Genomic DNA, 18,369 nt, shown 5'->3' with positions numbered 1-18,369 from the left:
TGATTGGATCACCAGCATTCCTGAACCTTCCCAGGCCCATTTGAATAGATCCCAGTGGTTACTTTCACAACTCGGCACCCATGTGAGCACTTCCACTACACCAAAATTATTGCTCAGAAACGGCTATGATTTTGGTTTAGGAACCGTTCCTGATGCAAACCATACCTGACAGTTGGAAAGGGACCGAACTGCTGGGAACGGATTGGCTACTCCCCCTGACACCAGCCATTGGCTGGTGGTCGGTGCTCCGTGAGGCCCACCATGATGTATGTGTGTCATCCATACCGTCCATCGATTTTTATATATCATTTTATGACATGAGAAAAAAAATGAAGTATATCTCAATCTCAAGTGGACAACATTACAGGAAATAGTATTGAATGAATTTTGACTATTAAAAACGTTTTGAGGGCCATAAAAGTTTTGGATTAAGCTGATATTTATTGTTTCCCTTCATCTGGGTCTTTATGACCAAATCAACAGATTGGATGTCAAATAAACAGTACAGTGGGCCTTAGGAGGATTTTAATGGTGAATATCCATTCATTATTTTTCTCCTGTGGTGTGGCCTACCTAACATTTGCCTGATGTTTTGAATTAAATACAGTTACTATTACTCACTAAAATCATTTATGGAATGGATGAAACACATACATCATGGTGGGGCCCACAGAGCACCGACCACCACCCACGGAGCTGGTGTCAGGGGAGTAGCCAATCCGTTTGAACGATTTTATAGCTTAATTAGGGCAAAATATTTCATTCCGCGAGACCGCATGCTTCAAAACCCAAAATCCTATTTTCAACTGCAGCCACACCCAAACTCTCTCTCTCTCTCTCTCTCTCTCATAAGAGGCTAGGCAGCCACGTCTGCTTCATCACAGGGTTGGATAACCCTAGCCGCCGCAGTCCAGTCACCACCATCACGGAGTTTTTTTTTTTTTTGAATCTGATTTCGAGGATGGGATCGCCATTAATGGTGGTCAACAAGCAGGGGAAGATGCGGATTGCCACTGTAAGCCATGGCAAATCTGAGTTTCAGTGTGAGTCTAAGGGCCATCCATGGCTGCTTGCACCAAAATCCGATGTCGCAGATGGATTGCCACTGTAAACTAGGGTTTCTCTCGCTCTCCATCCTTCCCTTTCTCTCTCTCTCCATCTGTTTGTAGAGGGAGAGAGGATCTCGACTGTTGGATTTGAAGATGCTCGACGTCTCACGCATGTAGAAAGAGCTCGTGGAATGCAATCAGATAAATCGACGTTGGGCATCAGCATAGAGCTGTGTCCTTCTCAGTCATTTTCCCTTCTGCCCTTTTCCCTTCTCCTTCCCCAAGTCGGGCAGTTCATTGGTTGATATGTATGCGCAATCCTGTCGAGCACTTTGTGCAGCTGATCGATACATTCACTAGCATTGAAGACCAGGTTCGATTTGGATGTCTTTGTTGGCAGTTAGCTGGTTGATATGTATGCAAAATATGGGGAAATTCGGGATGCTCGGCAGATGTTCGATGAAATGTCAGACAGCAATGTGGTTTCTTGGAGCGGAATGATATATGGATATGCTCAGCTCGGCGAAGATGAGGAGGCTCTGAGGCTGTTTAAACGGGCTTTGGCTGCTGATTTGGCTGTTAACGATTTTACTTACTCGAGTGTGATTCGGGTCTTTGCTTGAAGACGAGCTTCAATTCATCAAGCTTCGTGGGTAGTTCTTTGATTTCTTTGTATTCAAAGTGCGGCATTGTTGAGGAAGCTTATCGCGTGATCAATCAAATGCCTGACAGAAATCTTGGTGCATGGAATTCGATGCTGATTGCATGTGCCCATGTAAAACGACCGTGAAGGCAATGTGTCTTAGGCAAGTCCTGGACATTGGTGATCACTACACCAAATTTTTTATCCATATTTGAAATTCGATTTTGATGTCTCTTGCATTTCTAAAGATTTTGTCTTAAAATTTTTGCTTCTAGATGAGAGAGAAGGTGAGAGTCTGGGAAGAACTTAATAGATTTTGGCAGAGGAGTTGCCCGCACTTGCAAAATAAGTGAGGATAAATCTAATGTTTATATGTCCATGCTAACAAAAAAATTCCTGGTGTGGCAGTGAAGTCTGGGCTTAGCTCGAACCCATTTGTCGCCGTCAGATTGGTTGATGTGTACATGAAGAACAAGGTAATAGGAGTGCATGCATGGTGTTTGATGGAATAGTTGATAAAGATATGAGTGCGTTTCATTGCTTCTTGCTGCAAGGTTTGTGGATTTCTTTTTTCTTTTCTATTTTTTAATTCTGTTTTCTTTTTATCTTTTATTTGGTATGTATGGCTTTCATGCTTCACTGACATGCTTTTGATGATTGATTGTTGTGGTGTTTACACCATTACTTGTTAAATGGTAAGATATTGTGATGTGAAATACCTGTGGATGCTTTTGGGAAATTTGGGTTCATTTATGTGTCTCTTATTTTGTAATTTGTGAAACTCTATTTGGATGGTTGCGATAGGTCTGGCTTGGTTGGATTGGGTGACCTGACCCAGCCCATTTAAACCCATATTGGTGGTCCCGGTGGGGCAGGGTTCAACCCAAGAACAACCCATTTACTTCAATGGGCTATATTTTTAGGCCAAACCAGACCCACTACCCACTACACCGGAGTTTTGCTAAGACCAGCACGTCTAATGCTCTGTCCATGTACACACCAACCACACAGCCATTGTGGCACACATATACAAGATCCTGACCGTTCATCAGGTGGACAACAAGGAGTAGATTCATGAGCCAAAAAATCTGGAGGATTTCATTTCACGTGGGCCACATTTTATAAAACAAATGAATGGCAAAAAATTTCTTTATTTTTATTTTCCACTCAGACCATTTGTTTCATAAACTGTGGCACACCTGATGAATAGACTGCCACGATTTTTGTGCCAAAATATCTTCAAAGACTGGCCCACCTGATGAACTGCTTTGATCTTGCCCGTGTCTGCCATATTGGCTCATACACTGTGCAAATGGGCGATGGTGTATACACCTGGGTTGGCTTAGCAAACCTCTTCCACACCCTTTTGGCCGAAACTATTTGAAAAGAACTAAAGAATGCTGATTTAAATCCTTATGGATTATACCCTGCTTCATATATTGCATGTGTATTGATCAATTGCATTACTTACAAGTAGGACTCGAGAGAAATGTGATGAATAAGGGTCCACCTGTACTATCCATGGAAGAAAGGTATATGGGATATTTCCTTTTGTTTTTTGGATTAATGCAGAATCATCATATATAGATGCCTATTTTTAGTTCTCTTGGAATTTTAATGGCCCTGCTCCAAATATTTTTCCTCCCAGATTTTCATGATTACCTTTGCCTTATTGTTACTTCCAAACATTTCTCACTTCTTATGTAAAAATAGTTTGAGGATTTCATCTTGAATAAATTCAGCTGTGCCAGCTGTGCCAAAGAGATACAAGAACCTCCTCAGCTCAACATTGAGCCTGCACTTCAACCACCTATGCCAGCTGCAGACACTGGAGATTTGTTGGTGAGTTTCACACGTACCTTAGATTTTATTTCTTTGCAATGCCTTTGAAGTCTCTTAGAAAACTCTATTCATCTCATACTTTTTGTACAGGGCTTGAACGAGATTAATCCTGATACCGCTGTAATTGAGGAAAGCAACGCAATGGCTCTTGCCATAGTACCACCTGGTGGGTTGCATAGTGAAATTTTTCAGTAAATTGATTTAGGGATTGTTTGGGTAGGAGCAGAAAACAAAAACATCATTAAGAGGGATACTGTTTTCCAGCTTTTTCCAATCCAAATTACATGCCAGGAGTTGTGAGTAGAGAAGAAAGGTTCATTTGGTTTGGGAATCTCAGTAACAAACCATGATGTAGCTCTGTTTCCAAGTCACAATGTGGCCGTCCATGTTGATGTTCAGGTGGTGCTTTTACAATGACTTTTACTGGCGGTCACAAAACCACATATCTTTAATTTCAGGTTTCATTTTTTAAAATGTGCCAGTTCCATAAAATAATGTTTGATCATTGCACACAATTTCAAAATTTTCTCAGTAATATGTTCTTTCAGATACTTTACACTCTTGAGTGGAGAATCTTGTAATTCCCTTGTTTCAATTAGTATTTACTAGTATCTACTTACTGCAATTTGAAGATTGGGTCCTGATTTTTATTTCTCATTCTCTCTCTCTTTTCTAGCACAGATGCTTCTGGGATCCAATGTCACAATAGCTGTTCAGGACCCATCCTTTCTGGTAATGTCATGACACCCATAACTTTCTTTGGTAGTTCATAAAACAAACATATTACAGCTGAAATCTGTCTGACACTTAGAATGATATTACATGATCTGTTTGTATGCTTATTTTCAAATCATCAATGAGCCGCAAAGGCTACTTGCGAGTCTCCCCACATGTGCTGGGTCCGGGCTGATCATATGGTGAGCCCCACCATGAATGTTTTGTGGCCAGAAAATCAGCTGGTCCAGTGATCAGGCTGGTCCAGTTATATCAACCATCCAGTTTTTGTACAAGTGTGGCCCTCCCATTGGCCAAATTGTCCTTAATTTCAGGCCACACACATCTAAGGTGGGCCCCATGTAATGAAATGCATGGATCTTACACCTTGGCTCATGTTGGGAGAGTAAAACTATTCTTCGCATTTCCTAGCTTTTCCTCAAAAAATGAGTAAAACCATTTAAAAAAGAAAAAGAGAAAAAAAAGATGCTGCTTTTGCTGTTTAACTGACCAATTTACTGAATGCTAAATATTAACCGAAATAGGATACTACTACCTGTATGGCTATTAAGTCGCTTAAAGAACTACCAAATATTGAAAACTTGGAAGCTATCTATTCAATGTGCTATTTTTTTGGATTCCAAATCAATTAAGAATCAACTCTGCAATGGATGCCTAGTGATTGGGCAGCATGATGGGTCAATTTGCTGCTTCCAACTTGGCTTACTTGACCAGAGTGCACCAGGTATTCTTTTAATAATGGGAAGATTATATATGCATGAATGTGTTTACTTCTTCTTCTTTATTCTGTGTTTATACAACATTATATGAAGGCACAAATGTTACTTGTCTCTTGCACAACACAGCAAAAGAAACTTTTATTGAGGAAACAATGAGTCAATGACCCATATTTGGCTAGTGATGAACAATAGTTTCCTAGGGTCAATGTCTTTCAACAGTAGCTGTTAAATAGCATTTGGATATGTGTCATTCAAGAAATTGACTTTTGTTGGCTGGCTTTTATTATTATCTTTTGAATCATAAGCTAATATCTATCAGTTGTGTGGCCCACTGTCTAATCTTCAGCAAATGAATTAGCTGTGATCCTTTGTTAGATCTAGATATTCATTGGAGTTTCAGCTTCGCTCCTTTAACATGATTGAAGGCGGTCTTTAGAAAATGTGATAGGTGGGGTTGTGGACAATGCTTGAGTATGTGAAGCTGGCTTGAAAGCAGTTCAATCTGGACTTGCATAGGTACAGTGATTCAACTGTTGTCTTGAACTACTTCATCTGAACTCTACTGCTTCTTCTGCCAACAAGATTATGCATATCTTTTGTCCTTTCCTGTGGAACTGTTCCTAGTGGTCATTGTTGTGCAGGCTGAAGAGGATGAGAGTTATATCTTTATATCATCAATGCTCAGCTTATTGGCTTAGTATGGTGTACGGCCACATGCAATAAATGCTTCTGCTATTGCTAATAGTGCAAAGGTATATCTGTATGATAAGTTTTTGTGTTAATCCAATCCTTTGAATCCTTTATCAGCTTGATTTTGTAAATTCAATTTGGCCTTTACAGACAATTTTATGGTGGCATGTTTCTTTTAAATCAATGCTGATCTGTGACATGCGATATGCCATCACTTAGGATTAGAAATAAGAAAGGGCATGAAGACCCATTATAGTTGTTATGCAACCTAAACAATGTGGAAACAAATTTTCCTCACATAATGAAAGTATTTTATTCAAGCCCACCATTCATCTTTTCAACTCATTTTCAAGCTTGAATCCGAAAATGAGACAGATCCAAATCTAAGGTGGGCCACACCATAGTAAATTACGTAATTGCTGTGAAATATATAGAGAGAGGGCAGAAGGTTAGACAGACCTTTTGGATTTCAAAAATCGATCTTTCTTTGCTTTTCCCATCTAGGTTTTGTTTCTTGATGGTTGTGGCATTCATAATTCAAATTAAACCAAGTAAATTTTGGAAACCACTATTGCTAAGTTACAGTCTGAAAATCAGATTAGTTGAGCAGTCCTAGCCCCTGACTCGTTGATGCCTGTTTGTTGAAACCATTGGATATTTTTCATTTTTTAGACATTCCAATAAATTTCCACCAATCTGATAGATAATCAAATAAGCTTAACTTTTGGTTCGTCTTTTTTTTTTTTTCAATGCATCTTGATTTGGTTTTTATGTTGTGCAAGGTTGTTTGGAATGTTGTTCAAAAATCCACTATTGAAAATCCTAACTTCCAAGAATCTATGCTGCGCCAAACGACTGCTTGGAAAAAACTGCTAAATGCAGCAATAAGAGGTTGGTTTTCTTAATTATGTTATTTGTTTTGTAGGGGATTTGGATTGGAATGTTGTTCGGCACGGTTGTTCATACTCTTGTACTATCTTACCTTACATGGAGAACTGACTGGGACAATCAGGTAATTCAATTTCATTTATATTCTCTTTTCCTAATCAGGATTGATAAATGCATTTCCAATCAACATTGTGCATACTTGCGTTTGAGGTTCTTTCATATCTACAGATATCAATTACCCAATTCATATGTTTTTGCATATAGCCATTAGTGGAGTGGGGAAGAATATGTGTTGTCAGATAGGTCTTTTCCAAGGGTTGTGGTTGAAAGGCAAGATACCAGGGAATGGTTGATTTTCTTGGGGGTGTTAATACAGTAGCTGGAGATCACTATGAATGAGAAACGTGGACGAATGTATGTGAAGGTTGGTGGAGAAGGGCGGCTCTATATGATCATGGGATATATGAATTAGTAGTAGGGAGCTGCATGTTATACCACAGAGAAGAAGGTTGATGTGGGGTGAGGGTATTTTGATGTGGGTGTCAGATTTCAAGTGCTTTGGATAATTTTTAATGGATTACAGCATGGTGGTCGTGTCCTACTACCATTCTTAGACAGGCACAACAACACAGGTACTAATCAATTTCAATTTCAAAGGCGACCATCCATTGATCCCAACCCTCGGAAGTGAAAAAAAGCCACAATGGTAAAGTCTAATCAACGGTTGATAATGCTTGAATTCCAAAGATAAACGAGGTACTATGCAATGCTCAGGTGTAGATATTATAAGTCAATTATTACTAATAGTAGATATTATAAGTCAATTATCTTCTCTCACTATCTAGGATTTTGCTTTTTTCTATCAAGGAAAGAAATCAATGGGCATTTTTGTAATCGAAGTTGATTGTTCTGACATTTTTTTTTAGCAACTTTTACCAAGTATGGCTAAGAACTGTTATTAGCTTCAGTCCAAATTACAATTGGTATTGATGAACTGCATTATAACTCTTATTCTTTGATTTCACAAGCTAGATTCTGTCAACAAAAAGGTGCAGTTTAATCCACAGCCACAGACTGACTTCAGGAAAAAGCACATACAAGCAAAACCACGCCCTCATCCTTCAGGTATCTTGTTCATTTGTTGGAGGCAGATTCTTTTCATTTCAACTATGTTTATTTCCAATTTAGTTTATTCTTTGATGCACTTAATGATTTGTTATTGATGGCCTTAATACATGAAATCTAGAAACTCCTGTATCAAAAACCAAAAACTAAGCATACGTTTTCGCTGTTGGTGTTTATTGCAAATGATGTTATGTCATACTTTGTTTCTTTCTATACGTCTTGCAGGGTGAGTTTCAGACTGAAAACTGATACAAATCTCTTTGAGATTGCAAAGTCCGAGGAAGCTTCAAAATCTCCAAAAAAGGATTGATTGGGTTGGGATGAATGCTTGGGCCCCACTTTGTAATTCTTATTTAATGGATTTTTTAGAAATTTCTTCAAATTTGTAATTTTGGTTTTGGTGTTGGGATGGTCATTTGCTGCTTTCTTTTCTTTTTTTATATTTTGTAAATAGAGTAATCTTACCGTTGAGGTTTAGATGTATGTGCTTCAGCAAAAGGATGCAATAGATGTTATCATTGGATCTCCATCAATGAAGTTTCTCTAGGTTTTTTTTTAAAAATTTTTTTATTTTTTTTGAAAAGCAGGGAATATATATGTTCCCACAATTGACTGTTGGTAACGGAACGGTTTAAAACCGTTCCTAAAGTACCGTCCCTAAAATTTGAAACGGTACCTAAAACGGTTATGAACCGTTCCTGTTTTTCTGCGACGCCTCATTTCCGGACGGTTTTAAACCGTTCCTGAAGCAGTTAGGAACGGTTTAAAACCGTTCCTAAATGATGATTTCGGTGTAGTAAACTAATCACACGGTAGTGCTTAGTGGAATCCACTTCGTCCCCTCATCCCAAATAAAGCTATTGGGCCACTCATCTCTATTTTAAGTCTTCACTTATGGAACTCTCTCGATCTGATGGCCAAATCACTCTCTTTTTGAACATTTATGGATAAAAGGGTCTTAGAGCTCATTTAAGTGGGTTTCAACGGTACATTCCATTACTAGAAGTTGGGATAAGGACAATTAATTAGTGGGCTATGAACTTGCATGTTGTAGGCCCTTTAGTGGTGTGGGTGTATAGTTTGACGATCAAATTGGCCTTGAATTGGAGTTGGAGTGCCCACGGGGCTTTTCCCTGAGGGTCAATAGTTAGATGATTTGATTAAATCAGACAAATGATCAATTGGGTTCCTTAGAATCCTACAGTGTGAATACATGGGTAGGTCCTTAGATTGACAGTCAGTTCTTGTGACCTTTGGTTAGATTGCCTCAAAGAAACCAATCTATGGTCTTAGGATTTTCTTAGAGGTGTCTAAGTGGAATTGATTTACCTGATCTAAAACCAAACGGTTGTCTTAAAGTGAATTCCAAATAGGTATGGTATAACTCGGATTTAATAGTTTTCTAGGATTGTCCAATTGTAACCTAAAAATTCAATTTACAACCTGGTGGTTGGGTTAGGAAAATCAAGTGTTAGAGCGATTGACAAAATGTTGTGGGTTTGATGAACGGTGGATCTCATGACTCAGGTTTCAAAATCTATTGTGAATGATTGGATTGATCTATCCAAGAGATGGAAATCTTGAAGATAGATTCCTACGTCAATGTGGAGGTACATTTTGAAAAATAACAGATAGGTAGCTTGATGTACCGGTGAGGGTTGTTTTCAACGGTCAGATTTAAACTAGAATGAACATGAATGTTCACCTAAGCCAGGCTTGTGTTTACATTAAATAGGATTTCATGGTAACACTCGAGTACTGGAAAGTATGGGGTGTTACAATTTGGGCCTTGATGGGCTTTTGACTTTTGGGCCTTGGCTTTTGGTCCTTGATAGGCTTTGACTTGGGCTTTACACATTTGGGCCTTAATGGGCTTTAACTTTTGGGCCTTGATGGGCTTTGACTTGGACTTTGGACTTTGACTTGGGCTTTTGGCAAGTGGGCTTAGGATTATGGGCCTCTGTAGTGAGAAGGATACTTACCTGTGAACCTTGCTTGTGTAGCATGCCTCGTCATGGTAGGAATGAGGGTAGCCCTTCTCACCAATCGGTCGATCCTTGTTACGTACCCCGAGAGGGCCGACACCTGTCTGATGTGGCTCGGGAAGGTGGTTCTCCTGTGATTTTGAGGGGGTGTGGAGTTGGGACTCATTGGCTGGACTGGTTTCATGATACTCAGCCTGTATTCTTTGATGTATTGGAGCGTACTCCATTCACTAGCCTGTTCCAGGTTTGTCTGAGTAAGACAAGCATGTCCCTTTTGTCTGCTTTGGCAGAGCGGTGGCACGCCGAGACTCATACTTTCCATTTACCCTTTGGGGGGTGGGTGTTCACGCTCCCAAGTATAGGGTTGTGATGTAGTAATATACTTGGTGAGACTAAGGTTGAATCCCAAGGGACTGAAACCTGTACGTAATATGAAACTAAATGGAACTAGAAATAGACTAAGATGAAATCTAAATCGAATATAATTGAGGGAATAATGATGAAATATTTATCTAAAACTTAAAGAATTTAGAGGAAGGAAGCTAGGGATTCAGAGGATCCACTTGTAGAGATCAGGGAGATCTTATGCCTGCTTCAAGAACTCAACTGGACTTAGAGTCCCATCTTCATCCAATTGGAGAGTGTAACCATGAAAATCGAACTGAACTTTCTTTGATATAATTTTCAAGAGATGAAAGGTATATGAATTAGAATGGATTCCATCACCAAATCATGCCTAGGAGACAAAGCAAACAACAGAATTAAACTAATTAACAACCAATCATAAGATATATGAAGGTTAGGAAGGGTATCGTCATTCAACCATTCCTAGGAGACGATGGTGAACAACAAGGCTTCCTGAAGTCATAAAAAAAAAAAGAAGGAAAGGAACATACTCAAAGCTATCGCAGACCTATTGTAATTTCAGTCACAACAGACCATTAAAAACTAAAAACATTCCCTTAATTAAACCAAAATCAACATCAGTTCAGTCTAAATAAAAGGCACAAACAAAAAGTCTCCCATTATGATACAAGCTTCACCTCTTAACCCTAGCTAAGAGGTTTAGCAAATCATGACCATGATTAACTAAATCCTTAAATAAAACATAAATCAGAAGAAGAATAAAGGAGAGGTTTAGCAAATCATGACCATCATGATGATCTTGCGAAATCTTCTCCGTCCATCCATTTTTTCGCCTCATTTAAGGCGTTGAGTCCAAAATTGAAGCATATCCAGAGATCAGGTGGGCCCCGCTTAATGATTTAAGGGGCTTATCTATCCGTTGGGCCACTTCTACAGGGATTCGATGGATCAAATTTGACATGTACAGTTCATTTATAGTACTTAGGCCATGCATGAAGTTTCAAGCTGAATGGATGGTGGAAACCTTATGATCTTGCATTTTGGACATCTTTCAGGACCTCTTTAATGTGAATGGCTTGATTTCCTCAGATCTCTAGCATGTAAATCCTTCGATCTTGGTCTCCTAAGATCCTTCCCTTACCTTGGTGACTTCGGAGCGTTAAATCCATGCTTTTAATATCTTTTTTAGTCTAAGCTCGTAAATACACATTGCATCACAAACACGATTAAAGTAGGCCATTAAACAGTATCATATTTGTAAAATCAGGTAATAACTAGGGTCTAATATGCAATATTTGACCCTCAACACAACCCCCAACTAGCATCTTGCTAGTCCCGAGCAAAGTATGAGAAAAATAAGTTGAGAATTACAGGACAATTTCTATAAACTCGAGTGATTTTTGAAAAACAATCCAGACACTAGAATTCTAAAATTCATGAATGTTGGGCATTACTTTCTCTTGGACTCAAGTGCATAGTAAACTTTATAATCAAGTTCAATGTATTAACCCATCAATTAGAAAATATTCTAAACATTGAGTTCCATGGGTGTATAGTGTAAATCGGGCTTACCATTATTAAAATTCACTTCTCTATTTTAGGATATCATTGGTAACCAACAAGGGAATTCATGATAACCAAGACTGAAACCAAAACTTGCATCACAAATTATCTTTTTCATTCTTCCAGCTTTTGATTTTTCCATTAAAAGTAATGCCCAGAAGGAGAATTAAATCCTCACCTATAGGGAGCAAACTTATGGTAAAGACTATACACCCAACCCTTTTCACATATCATCCATGGGGAATTAAATCTACACCTATAGGGAGCAAACCTATGGTGAAGATTATTCGCCCAACCCTTTCCAAAGGTATCTATTTTTTTTCTAGCTAGGTATTTTCTTTTTCTTCAATTGATCATGACAGGCAAATTTTCCAGGCTGGTTCCTTACATGCTTAGTGATTACCAAGTTAACCCTTTAATATCAAACTGAAACCTTAATGTGAAAGCGAGATGTGACATGTGAAATCATGACTCAATCAATGTTTACAACTTCTAATTCTGGATTAACAATTTAAACTTAACTATGAAATCTAATAGATACTGAATCCAAGAGTCATAAATTACCATCATCATGTATCTTGAAATTCTAAGTGCCTAAGATGACCTTCAAAATCACTTCGAATTCACAAGAAATTCTAAAAAAATTAAAAATTTTCACACAATTTTTGCTCAAGACCAAGAAAACACTGATTAGGAAACCTATTCTCTCACCCCCAACCTAAAATCTACATTGTCCTCAATGTAGAAGATATAAGCATGCAATACATATGAGACAACGAAAGTAAATAAAAAGTGATGGGAAGATAGTACTTGGATAACAAATCGAGAGAGAGACTTTCCAAGAGATCGCAGCATGAAAGTCGGTCAGCACGAGAGTGAAGACACGAAAGCAAACTATCCTAAAACAACGTATTAAGCAAACTAACCTCACGGTATAAAACCGTCTATCTAAGAACAACATAAAGAAAACTACCCCAGTCCTATAAAAGCAGGGAAAAATTACTCGATCATGCCGCAAGGTTCCTATTTCAGCCAATATCTTGATAAGTTTCTCAGTAAGTTCCTCAACAGGATCATCCAAAAGTCCTTTTTGCAATAGGCTTGGACGCCCATGGTGACAGAAGAAGTTTCAACGTTAGTATCCCATAGTGAATCAGAGACTACAAGTAGATAAAGTTCAGAAAACTTCTCAGGAAGTAATGTAGTCTCAACACATTCCGAAGTGTCGGACTTCGGTTCCATTATTAGCTCCTTCTCCTTTAATGGTAGACAGTGAGGATCCGGGGAGGGAGAGGCTTCAGAATAAGGGTTCTCTCGGTCCGTGACAACTACCGAGATATTCTCTTGCGAGGCATCCACTATTTCTTTAATCATAGGATCGTTTGAATCTGAAAAATGTGCCAAGCAATCATCCAAAGAGTTAGGTAATTCATCTGAGAATAGCTCGTTTTCTATATCAAAGTTTGTGATGATCTGCCCAATGATTCCATCGTCTCTGAAAGTGGATGGACATATGCTCTCCTGTTCTTGCCCTGCACAGACAGATTGGAAATCAATAGGTAAAGCACTGATGTGAACACTCTGTTCATTGAAACTACTCGGTCGAGGCATTAAATCATCAAAAGTTGACAGTTTAGATGGTGATCTCAACTGGGTGGTTTCAAATTTCAGAATCTCATTAGGCAATTCATCCGTCTCCCTAACCATCTTATAAGTTAATTCAGGGGAGTGGTCTAAACATGCATCACAAAGGTTAGAAGGTTGAGGTGAAAGTGGTTCATCTTCCACATTTAAATTAGCCATGTCAGGTAGGTGGAGTAGATCACTATGGTTGACAACTTCCTGAACCTCTTGATCAATGACCTGGACCATATTTGAGATTGATTCCAAGGAAATTTGGGCTGAACATTCATGATCGTCATCCCAATACTCATCATATTCTAGTTCAGTGCAGTGCACACTTGGGATGTGATCGCTTTCCTCACATTCTATTCCCAGATTGGGTTGAGGTTCACATGAACCAACTTCTTCCTCATCTTTGAAATCTAGTGTGTTCTCATCATTATATTTGAAAGACACCTATGTCTCTTCACCATTCTTTTGAACAGTCATCGAGATCAACTCATCGAAAAATTGAACCATGTGCTCATTAATGGAATCTAATACCTCATTCCAAATTCCAGAGTTTTTCAAAAGCGAGTTAGGATCACTTTTCTCGCATTGTATTTCTGGAATGAATTGTGGCTGGGATGAACGAGCCTCCTCTACCTTATCTAGGAGTGAATTAAGCGCTTCCAAAAATTTTCTAATTTTCGCAGGACAAGCTATGTTACACTGAAATGAATCCTCTTAGATCATTTCTAGTTAGATCTCAAAGGGAGGGGATCCAAGAGAATAATCATTATAACATGTTGTTAATTCATTTCTCCAATTTTGATGTTTCCACTGATTATAGTCATACAGATCATAGGTGGGAGAATCTGATGGTTGGTAATACATATTATCACTCGTAATATAATCACGCATTATTTTCTTTTTATCGGATAGGTGATAATAATTCTCACTCCCATAGTTATGATAATCCCAACATTCACGTACTGTTTTGTTAATCGGTGGGGTGTAATTATTCTCCCTTATATGATCGCGTATAGACTTCTTAATTGGTGGAGGATTATATTCCGGTCAGTTCTCAATCATGGTTTCAGAAAAATGTTGAGACATAGGTTGTTTCCAAGCATAAGCATTTAACATGTTTTCACGAAACCTCTCATTTTCTAGAAATATATTACCATACTCACGTGCCCACTTTAGCTACTCTTGTTCGTTCACGGTGAAATCTTAATTCTGAATCTAATCCTTAAAAAAAATAAATAAATAAAGAAAAGATCCTACAACAGTATGAAAAGTAAGAGGAGAAGTTAAAAAGAAGTTACCAGATTAGAAGATCTATCAACAACCCTACAAAACAGGAAAGTTAGTTCTAAAAATCAAATAGAAAGAAAAATCTAAAACTAAAGTTAGTAAAATCCTATTCTTAAACTAATTCTAAAACCAATTAATTTCAAAAAACGTAACCGTCAATCCCCGGCAATGGCGCCAAAAACTTGTTCACACCCCATGTATAGGGTTGTGATGTAATAATAAACTCGGTGAGACTGAGGTCAAATCCCAAGGGATTGAAACCTGTACGTAATCTGAAATTAAATGGAACTAGAACTAGACTAAGATGAAACTAAATCGAATGTAATTGAGGGACTAATGATAAAATATTTATCTAAAACTTAGAGAATTCAGAGGAAGGAAGCTAGGGATTCAGAGGATCCACTTGTAGAGATCAGGGAGATCTTATGCCTGCTTCAAGAACTCAACTGGACTTAGAGTCCCATCTTCATCCAGTTGGAGGGTGTAACCATGAAAATCAAACAAAACTTTCTTTGATATAGTTTTCAAGAGATGAAATGTATATGAATTAATGGATTCCATCACCAAACCATGCCTAGGAGACAAAACAAACAACAGAATTAAACTAATTAACAACCAATCATAAGATGTATGAAGGTTAGGAAGGATACCGTCATCTGACCATGCCCAGGAGACGATGGTAAACAACAGGCCTTCCTGACGTCATAATAAAAAAAAGGAAAGGAACATGCTCAAAGCTATCGCAGACCCATTGTAATTTCAGTCACAACAGACCATTAAAAACTAAAAACATTCCCTTAATTAAACCAAAATCAACATCAGTTCAGTCTAAACAAAAGGCACAAGCAAAAAGTCTCCCATTATGCTAAAAGCTTCACTTCTTAGCCCTAGCTAAGAGGTTTAGCAAATCATGACCATGATTAACTAAATTCTTAAATAAAAAATAAATCAAAAGAAGAATAAAGGAGAGAGAAAAAAAAACACCCAGTTTATATAAAACTGCTCCACGTGACTTCTCCCTCCCCCTGCTTCACGTCCCATACCTCCCTTTTATAGGAAACCTATGTCGGTGGAATAGCTGTTGATGAGAACCGGCCTTGCTGGAGTCGGTGGAGTGCATGAACGCACTCCTTTCGCAGGTCCTGCGCAGCTACCCGTGTGAGTCTTGAGTTTCTGTATTTTACTGGTGTTCGTGGCATCCACAAACGTCGTAAAGAAAAACGTCCTTACGGATGGTTTTTGGCCCTTCTACAAGATAAACGGTCTGGATCAAGACCCTGATGAACGATGGTGGCCCACCTAGATCAACCGTAGCTCTGTTGTGAAACAGAGCTTGCGCAGCGTTCCCCTGTGAAAGTCGGTGGGGCCCATGATCGGTTTCTACAGATGGATCCATTCGGTCCATTTGATTCACGTTGAAAAACCATTCAGATATAGACGGTTTTGGATTGGGTTGAATGTGGCCCATTGAATTTTAAAACTGGCCATCCATTAGATGTAGTGGCGCTGTTTCCGTGCATACACGTGCTTGGGTGTGAAAAACCACCATGTGTACGATCGGCTTAACCTCCTGGGAAGAATGGATAATCTAGATGAACCACATGATCAATGGTGGTGGTCCACTCATCACTTCAGCACAACACCTTGCGAACGGAGGAGAGAGAGATTCTCTCTCGCTTTAGAAAGTCAGGTCAAACTAACTTTGACTAGACTTCCAGTCCAATGCACGTCTAGTGCATGTGTACTCCCTATACATAGTGTAGTGTGGGGCCCATCATGATGAACTTGTTAAATCTTCTCTGTCCATCCATTTTTTTCACCTCATTTAAGGCGTTAAGTTCAAAATTGAAGCGTATCCAGAGATCAGGTGGGCCCAAAATCAATGAATTGTAGGTTGATCTATCCGTTGGGCTACTTTCATAAGGATCCTATGGGTGAAATTTTATATGTATGTTTAATTTATGGTCCTCCGGCCATGTATGTAGTTTCGAGCTGAACGGATGGGGAAACCTTGTGATCTCGCATTTTGGCTGATTTTCTGGTCACTTGAGCTTCAGTTTCTCAATTTTCTCGAATTTTTGGCGTATAAATCCTTTAATCTTAGTCCCCTGGGGTCCGTCCCTTGCCTTGGTGACTTCAGAGTGTTAAATCCATGCTTTTAATATAATTTTCAATCTACGCTCGTAAATACACCTTGCATCACAAACACGATTAAAATAAGCCATTAAACAGTATCATGTTCGTAAAATCAGGTAATAACTGGGGTCTAATATGCAATATTTGACCCTCAACAGTGGGCGATCACACCGTATGACATCTATATGCAGTTGGGTCTTAGGTATGATGGGGGATCTAATCCTTTTGAGGAAGATCTTCCGGTGCCTTCTGATAACAATTGGATGAGTCTGTTAGGGATGATGCCAGACTTTTTAGATTTTTTTGGCCATCGGTTCAGGCTGCTTTGGCTGTCCTCAAATTTTGCATGGGGGATTCCTGAGACCGAGGCTACAGCCGTTGTGAAGGCCCGTGCCCTGATATTGTACACTATGGGAGTGATGATCTTCTGTCACGGGAACGAGTTGGTGAGTTCCCATCTATTATTGCTTGTGGCTGATATCACTTTTTCCATGCTGTACAATTGGAATGCGGCTCTCCTTGCCCATTTGTATGAAGGGCTGGACAAAGCCAGTCACTGCATTAGCAGATCTTTGACTGGTTTCTATCCGATCGTCGAGGTATCTTTCAAATCCTTTCCTCTGCATTCTTCTGCTTAGGCTGATTGGTTACGATTTTTTATTGCGGCCTCATGCAGGTTTGCTTTTTTGACAATTTACCCCACCTGGAGCCTACTCTGATCGATCATTCACCTCCTTTTCCATGCATAATGTTGTGGTATAAGGACAACCGCAGCCGTATGCGCATATTTTCTGATCTTGCGTGGAGGTTGAATGTCGATGTCCTCGTCCCTGATGATTTGAGTAATTGCCCTACGTAGCCTTGTGTCATCTACTTCTTGCTCATCCTTTATCCTTGATTTCTTTATTTTCTACAATTCCGTACCAGGCCTTATCTTCGGTCGGATGTGGCGCTTACTCCTACGATTCAGGAGGCTTTTCGGGCTTCACGACGGTGCCACATCTTGGAAGATCCTCGCATAAGGAAGTGGTATCTCGAAGAGAGGCTCTTCTGATAGTTGACTGGCAGTCTGCTGGTTTTGCTTAGTCCACCGTCTGGTCCATCTGATTGGAGGTCGGTGTCCTAGCGGGAGTTAACTTCTGCTCTAGAAGGTTTTGATGCCAGCGCCTTCTTCGATCCAGTGAGGGAGTACAACTCATGTTGTGAGCAGTACGATATCGGCCCTATCTTGTAGCCCGCTTATGCTCCAGGCGACGATGCTCATTTTTGCCAAAGGAGGCCTTATGGGGCCGCATGGTTGTCAGAAGGAGTTGGATGACTATAAACCTGATGATGATTAGCTCCATTTACCATGTGACCATGTATTACCAGTTATACAATCTTTTGCATATATGAAACTTTATCTGCCTGATGCCACTCTTCGAATCATCCCTTGAGTAATTTTGTGGTCCCAATTTAGCCTTTTTGGAGGTGGTACATGTTCCAGGGTTCTTACAGCGGGTCCCACCCTTCATCCTCCTCAGGCGTCGATGATTCACTTGAGGCATTCGAGGAGCGGCCTTTCATTGACCCATCGCTTTTGCTTGTGACACAAGATCATCTTATATTTGAGCTTATCGTTCTTCGTCACTCCTACAAGGATATGGCCCGTCGACTGGCGGTGGGATGGCGGTACGATGAGAACATGCTTGCTACGCATCTCCTAG

The 18,369-nt window shown here is 39.4% G+C and overlaps 1 protein-coding gene and 1 long non-coding RNA gene across 9 annotated transcripts; both read left to right on the top strand.

The window, feature by feature from the left end:
- The first annotated feature begins 1,818 nt into the window (after positions 1-1,818).
- Positions 1,819-4,844, top strand: LOC131235267 (putative clathrin assembly protein At5g57200). 4 transcript variants are annotated; one of them, XM_058232404.1, is made up of 4 exons: positions 2,268-3,224; positions 3,444-3,534; positions 3,625-3,700; positions 3,799-4,844. In XM_058232404.1, exons 1-4 carry the CDS (start codon positions 3,136-3,138, stop codon positions 3,882-3,884), a joined length of 342 nt encoding a protein of 113 aa, XP_058088387.1. In that variant the 5' UTR covers positions 2,268-3,135; the 3' UTR covers positions 3,885-4,844. The 4 variants fall into 4 exon arrangements, 2 of the variants coding, with proteins under 2 accessions (XP_058088387.1, XP_058088386.1); XM_058232403.1 differs by having other exon boundaries at positions 2,271-3,224; positions 3,435-3,534; XR_009166031.1 differs by lacking the exon at positions 2,268-3,224 and adding an exon at positions 1,819-2,246 and having other exon boundaries at positions 3,625-4,844.
- A 187-nt stretch (positions 4,845-5,031) lies between these two features.
- LOC131235268 (uncharacterized) lies at positions 5,032-8,252 on the top strand. 5 transcript variants are annotated; one of them, XR_009166034.1, is made up of 5 exons: positions 5,040-5,740; positions 6,604-6,690; positions 7,181-7,322; positions 7,595-7,691; positions 7,917-8,252. It is a non-coding gene; the product is annotated as an uncharacterized LOC131235268 (long non-coding RNA). The 5 variants fall into 5 exon arrangements; XR_009166033.1 differs by having other exon boundaries at positions 5,046-5,740; positions 7,599-7,691; XR_009166032.1 differs by having other exon boundaries at positions 5,032-5,740; positions 7,181-7,691.
- The last annotated feature ends 10,117 nt before the right edge of the window (positions 8,253-18,369 follow it).

This window comes from Magnolia sinica, chromosome 19 (genome assembly GCF_029962835.1).
Source record: "Magnolia sinica isolate HGM2019 chromosome 19, MsV1, whole genome shotgun sequence".
Classification (NCBI taxonomy): domain Eukaryota; kingdom Viridiplantae; phylum Streptophyta; class Magnoliopsida; order Magnoliales; family Magnoliaceae; genus Magnolia; species Magnolia sinica.
This window is presented reverse-complemented; position numbering and strand designations above follow the sequence as displayed.

Coding starts and splice junctions, on each gene's coding strand:
- LOC131235267 (XM_058232403.1), top strand. CDS start 3,136: ATGTGTATTGATCAATTGCATTACTTACAAGTAGGACTCGAGAGAAAT. Junction 3,225..3,434: donor GTACTATCCATGGAAGAAAG/GTATATGGGATA, acceptor GAATAAATTCAG/CTGTGCCAGCTGTGCCAAAG. Junction 3,701..3,798: donor TCTTGCCATAGTACCACCTG/GTGGGTTGCATA, acceptor ACTGTTTTCCAG/CTTTTTCCAATCCAAATTAC.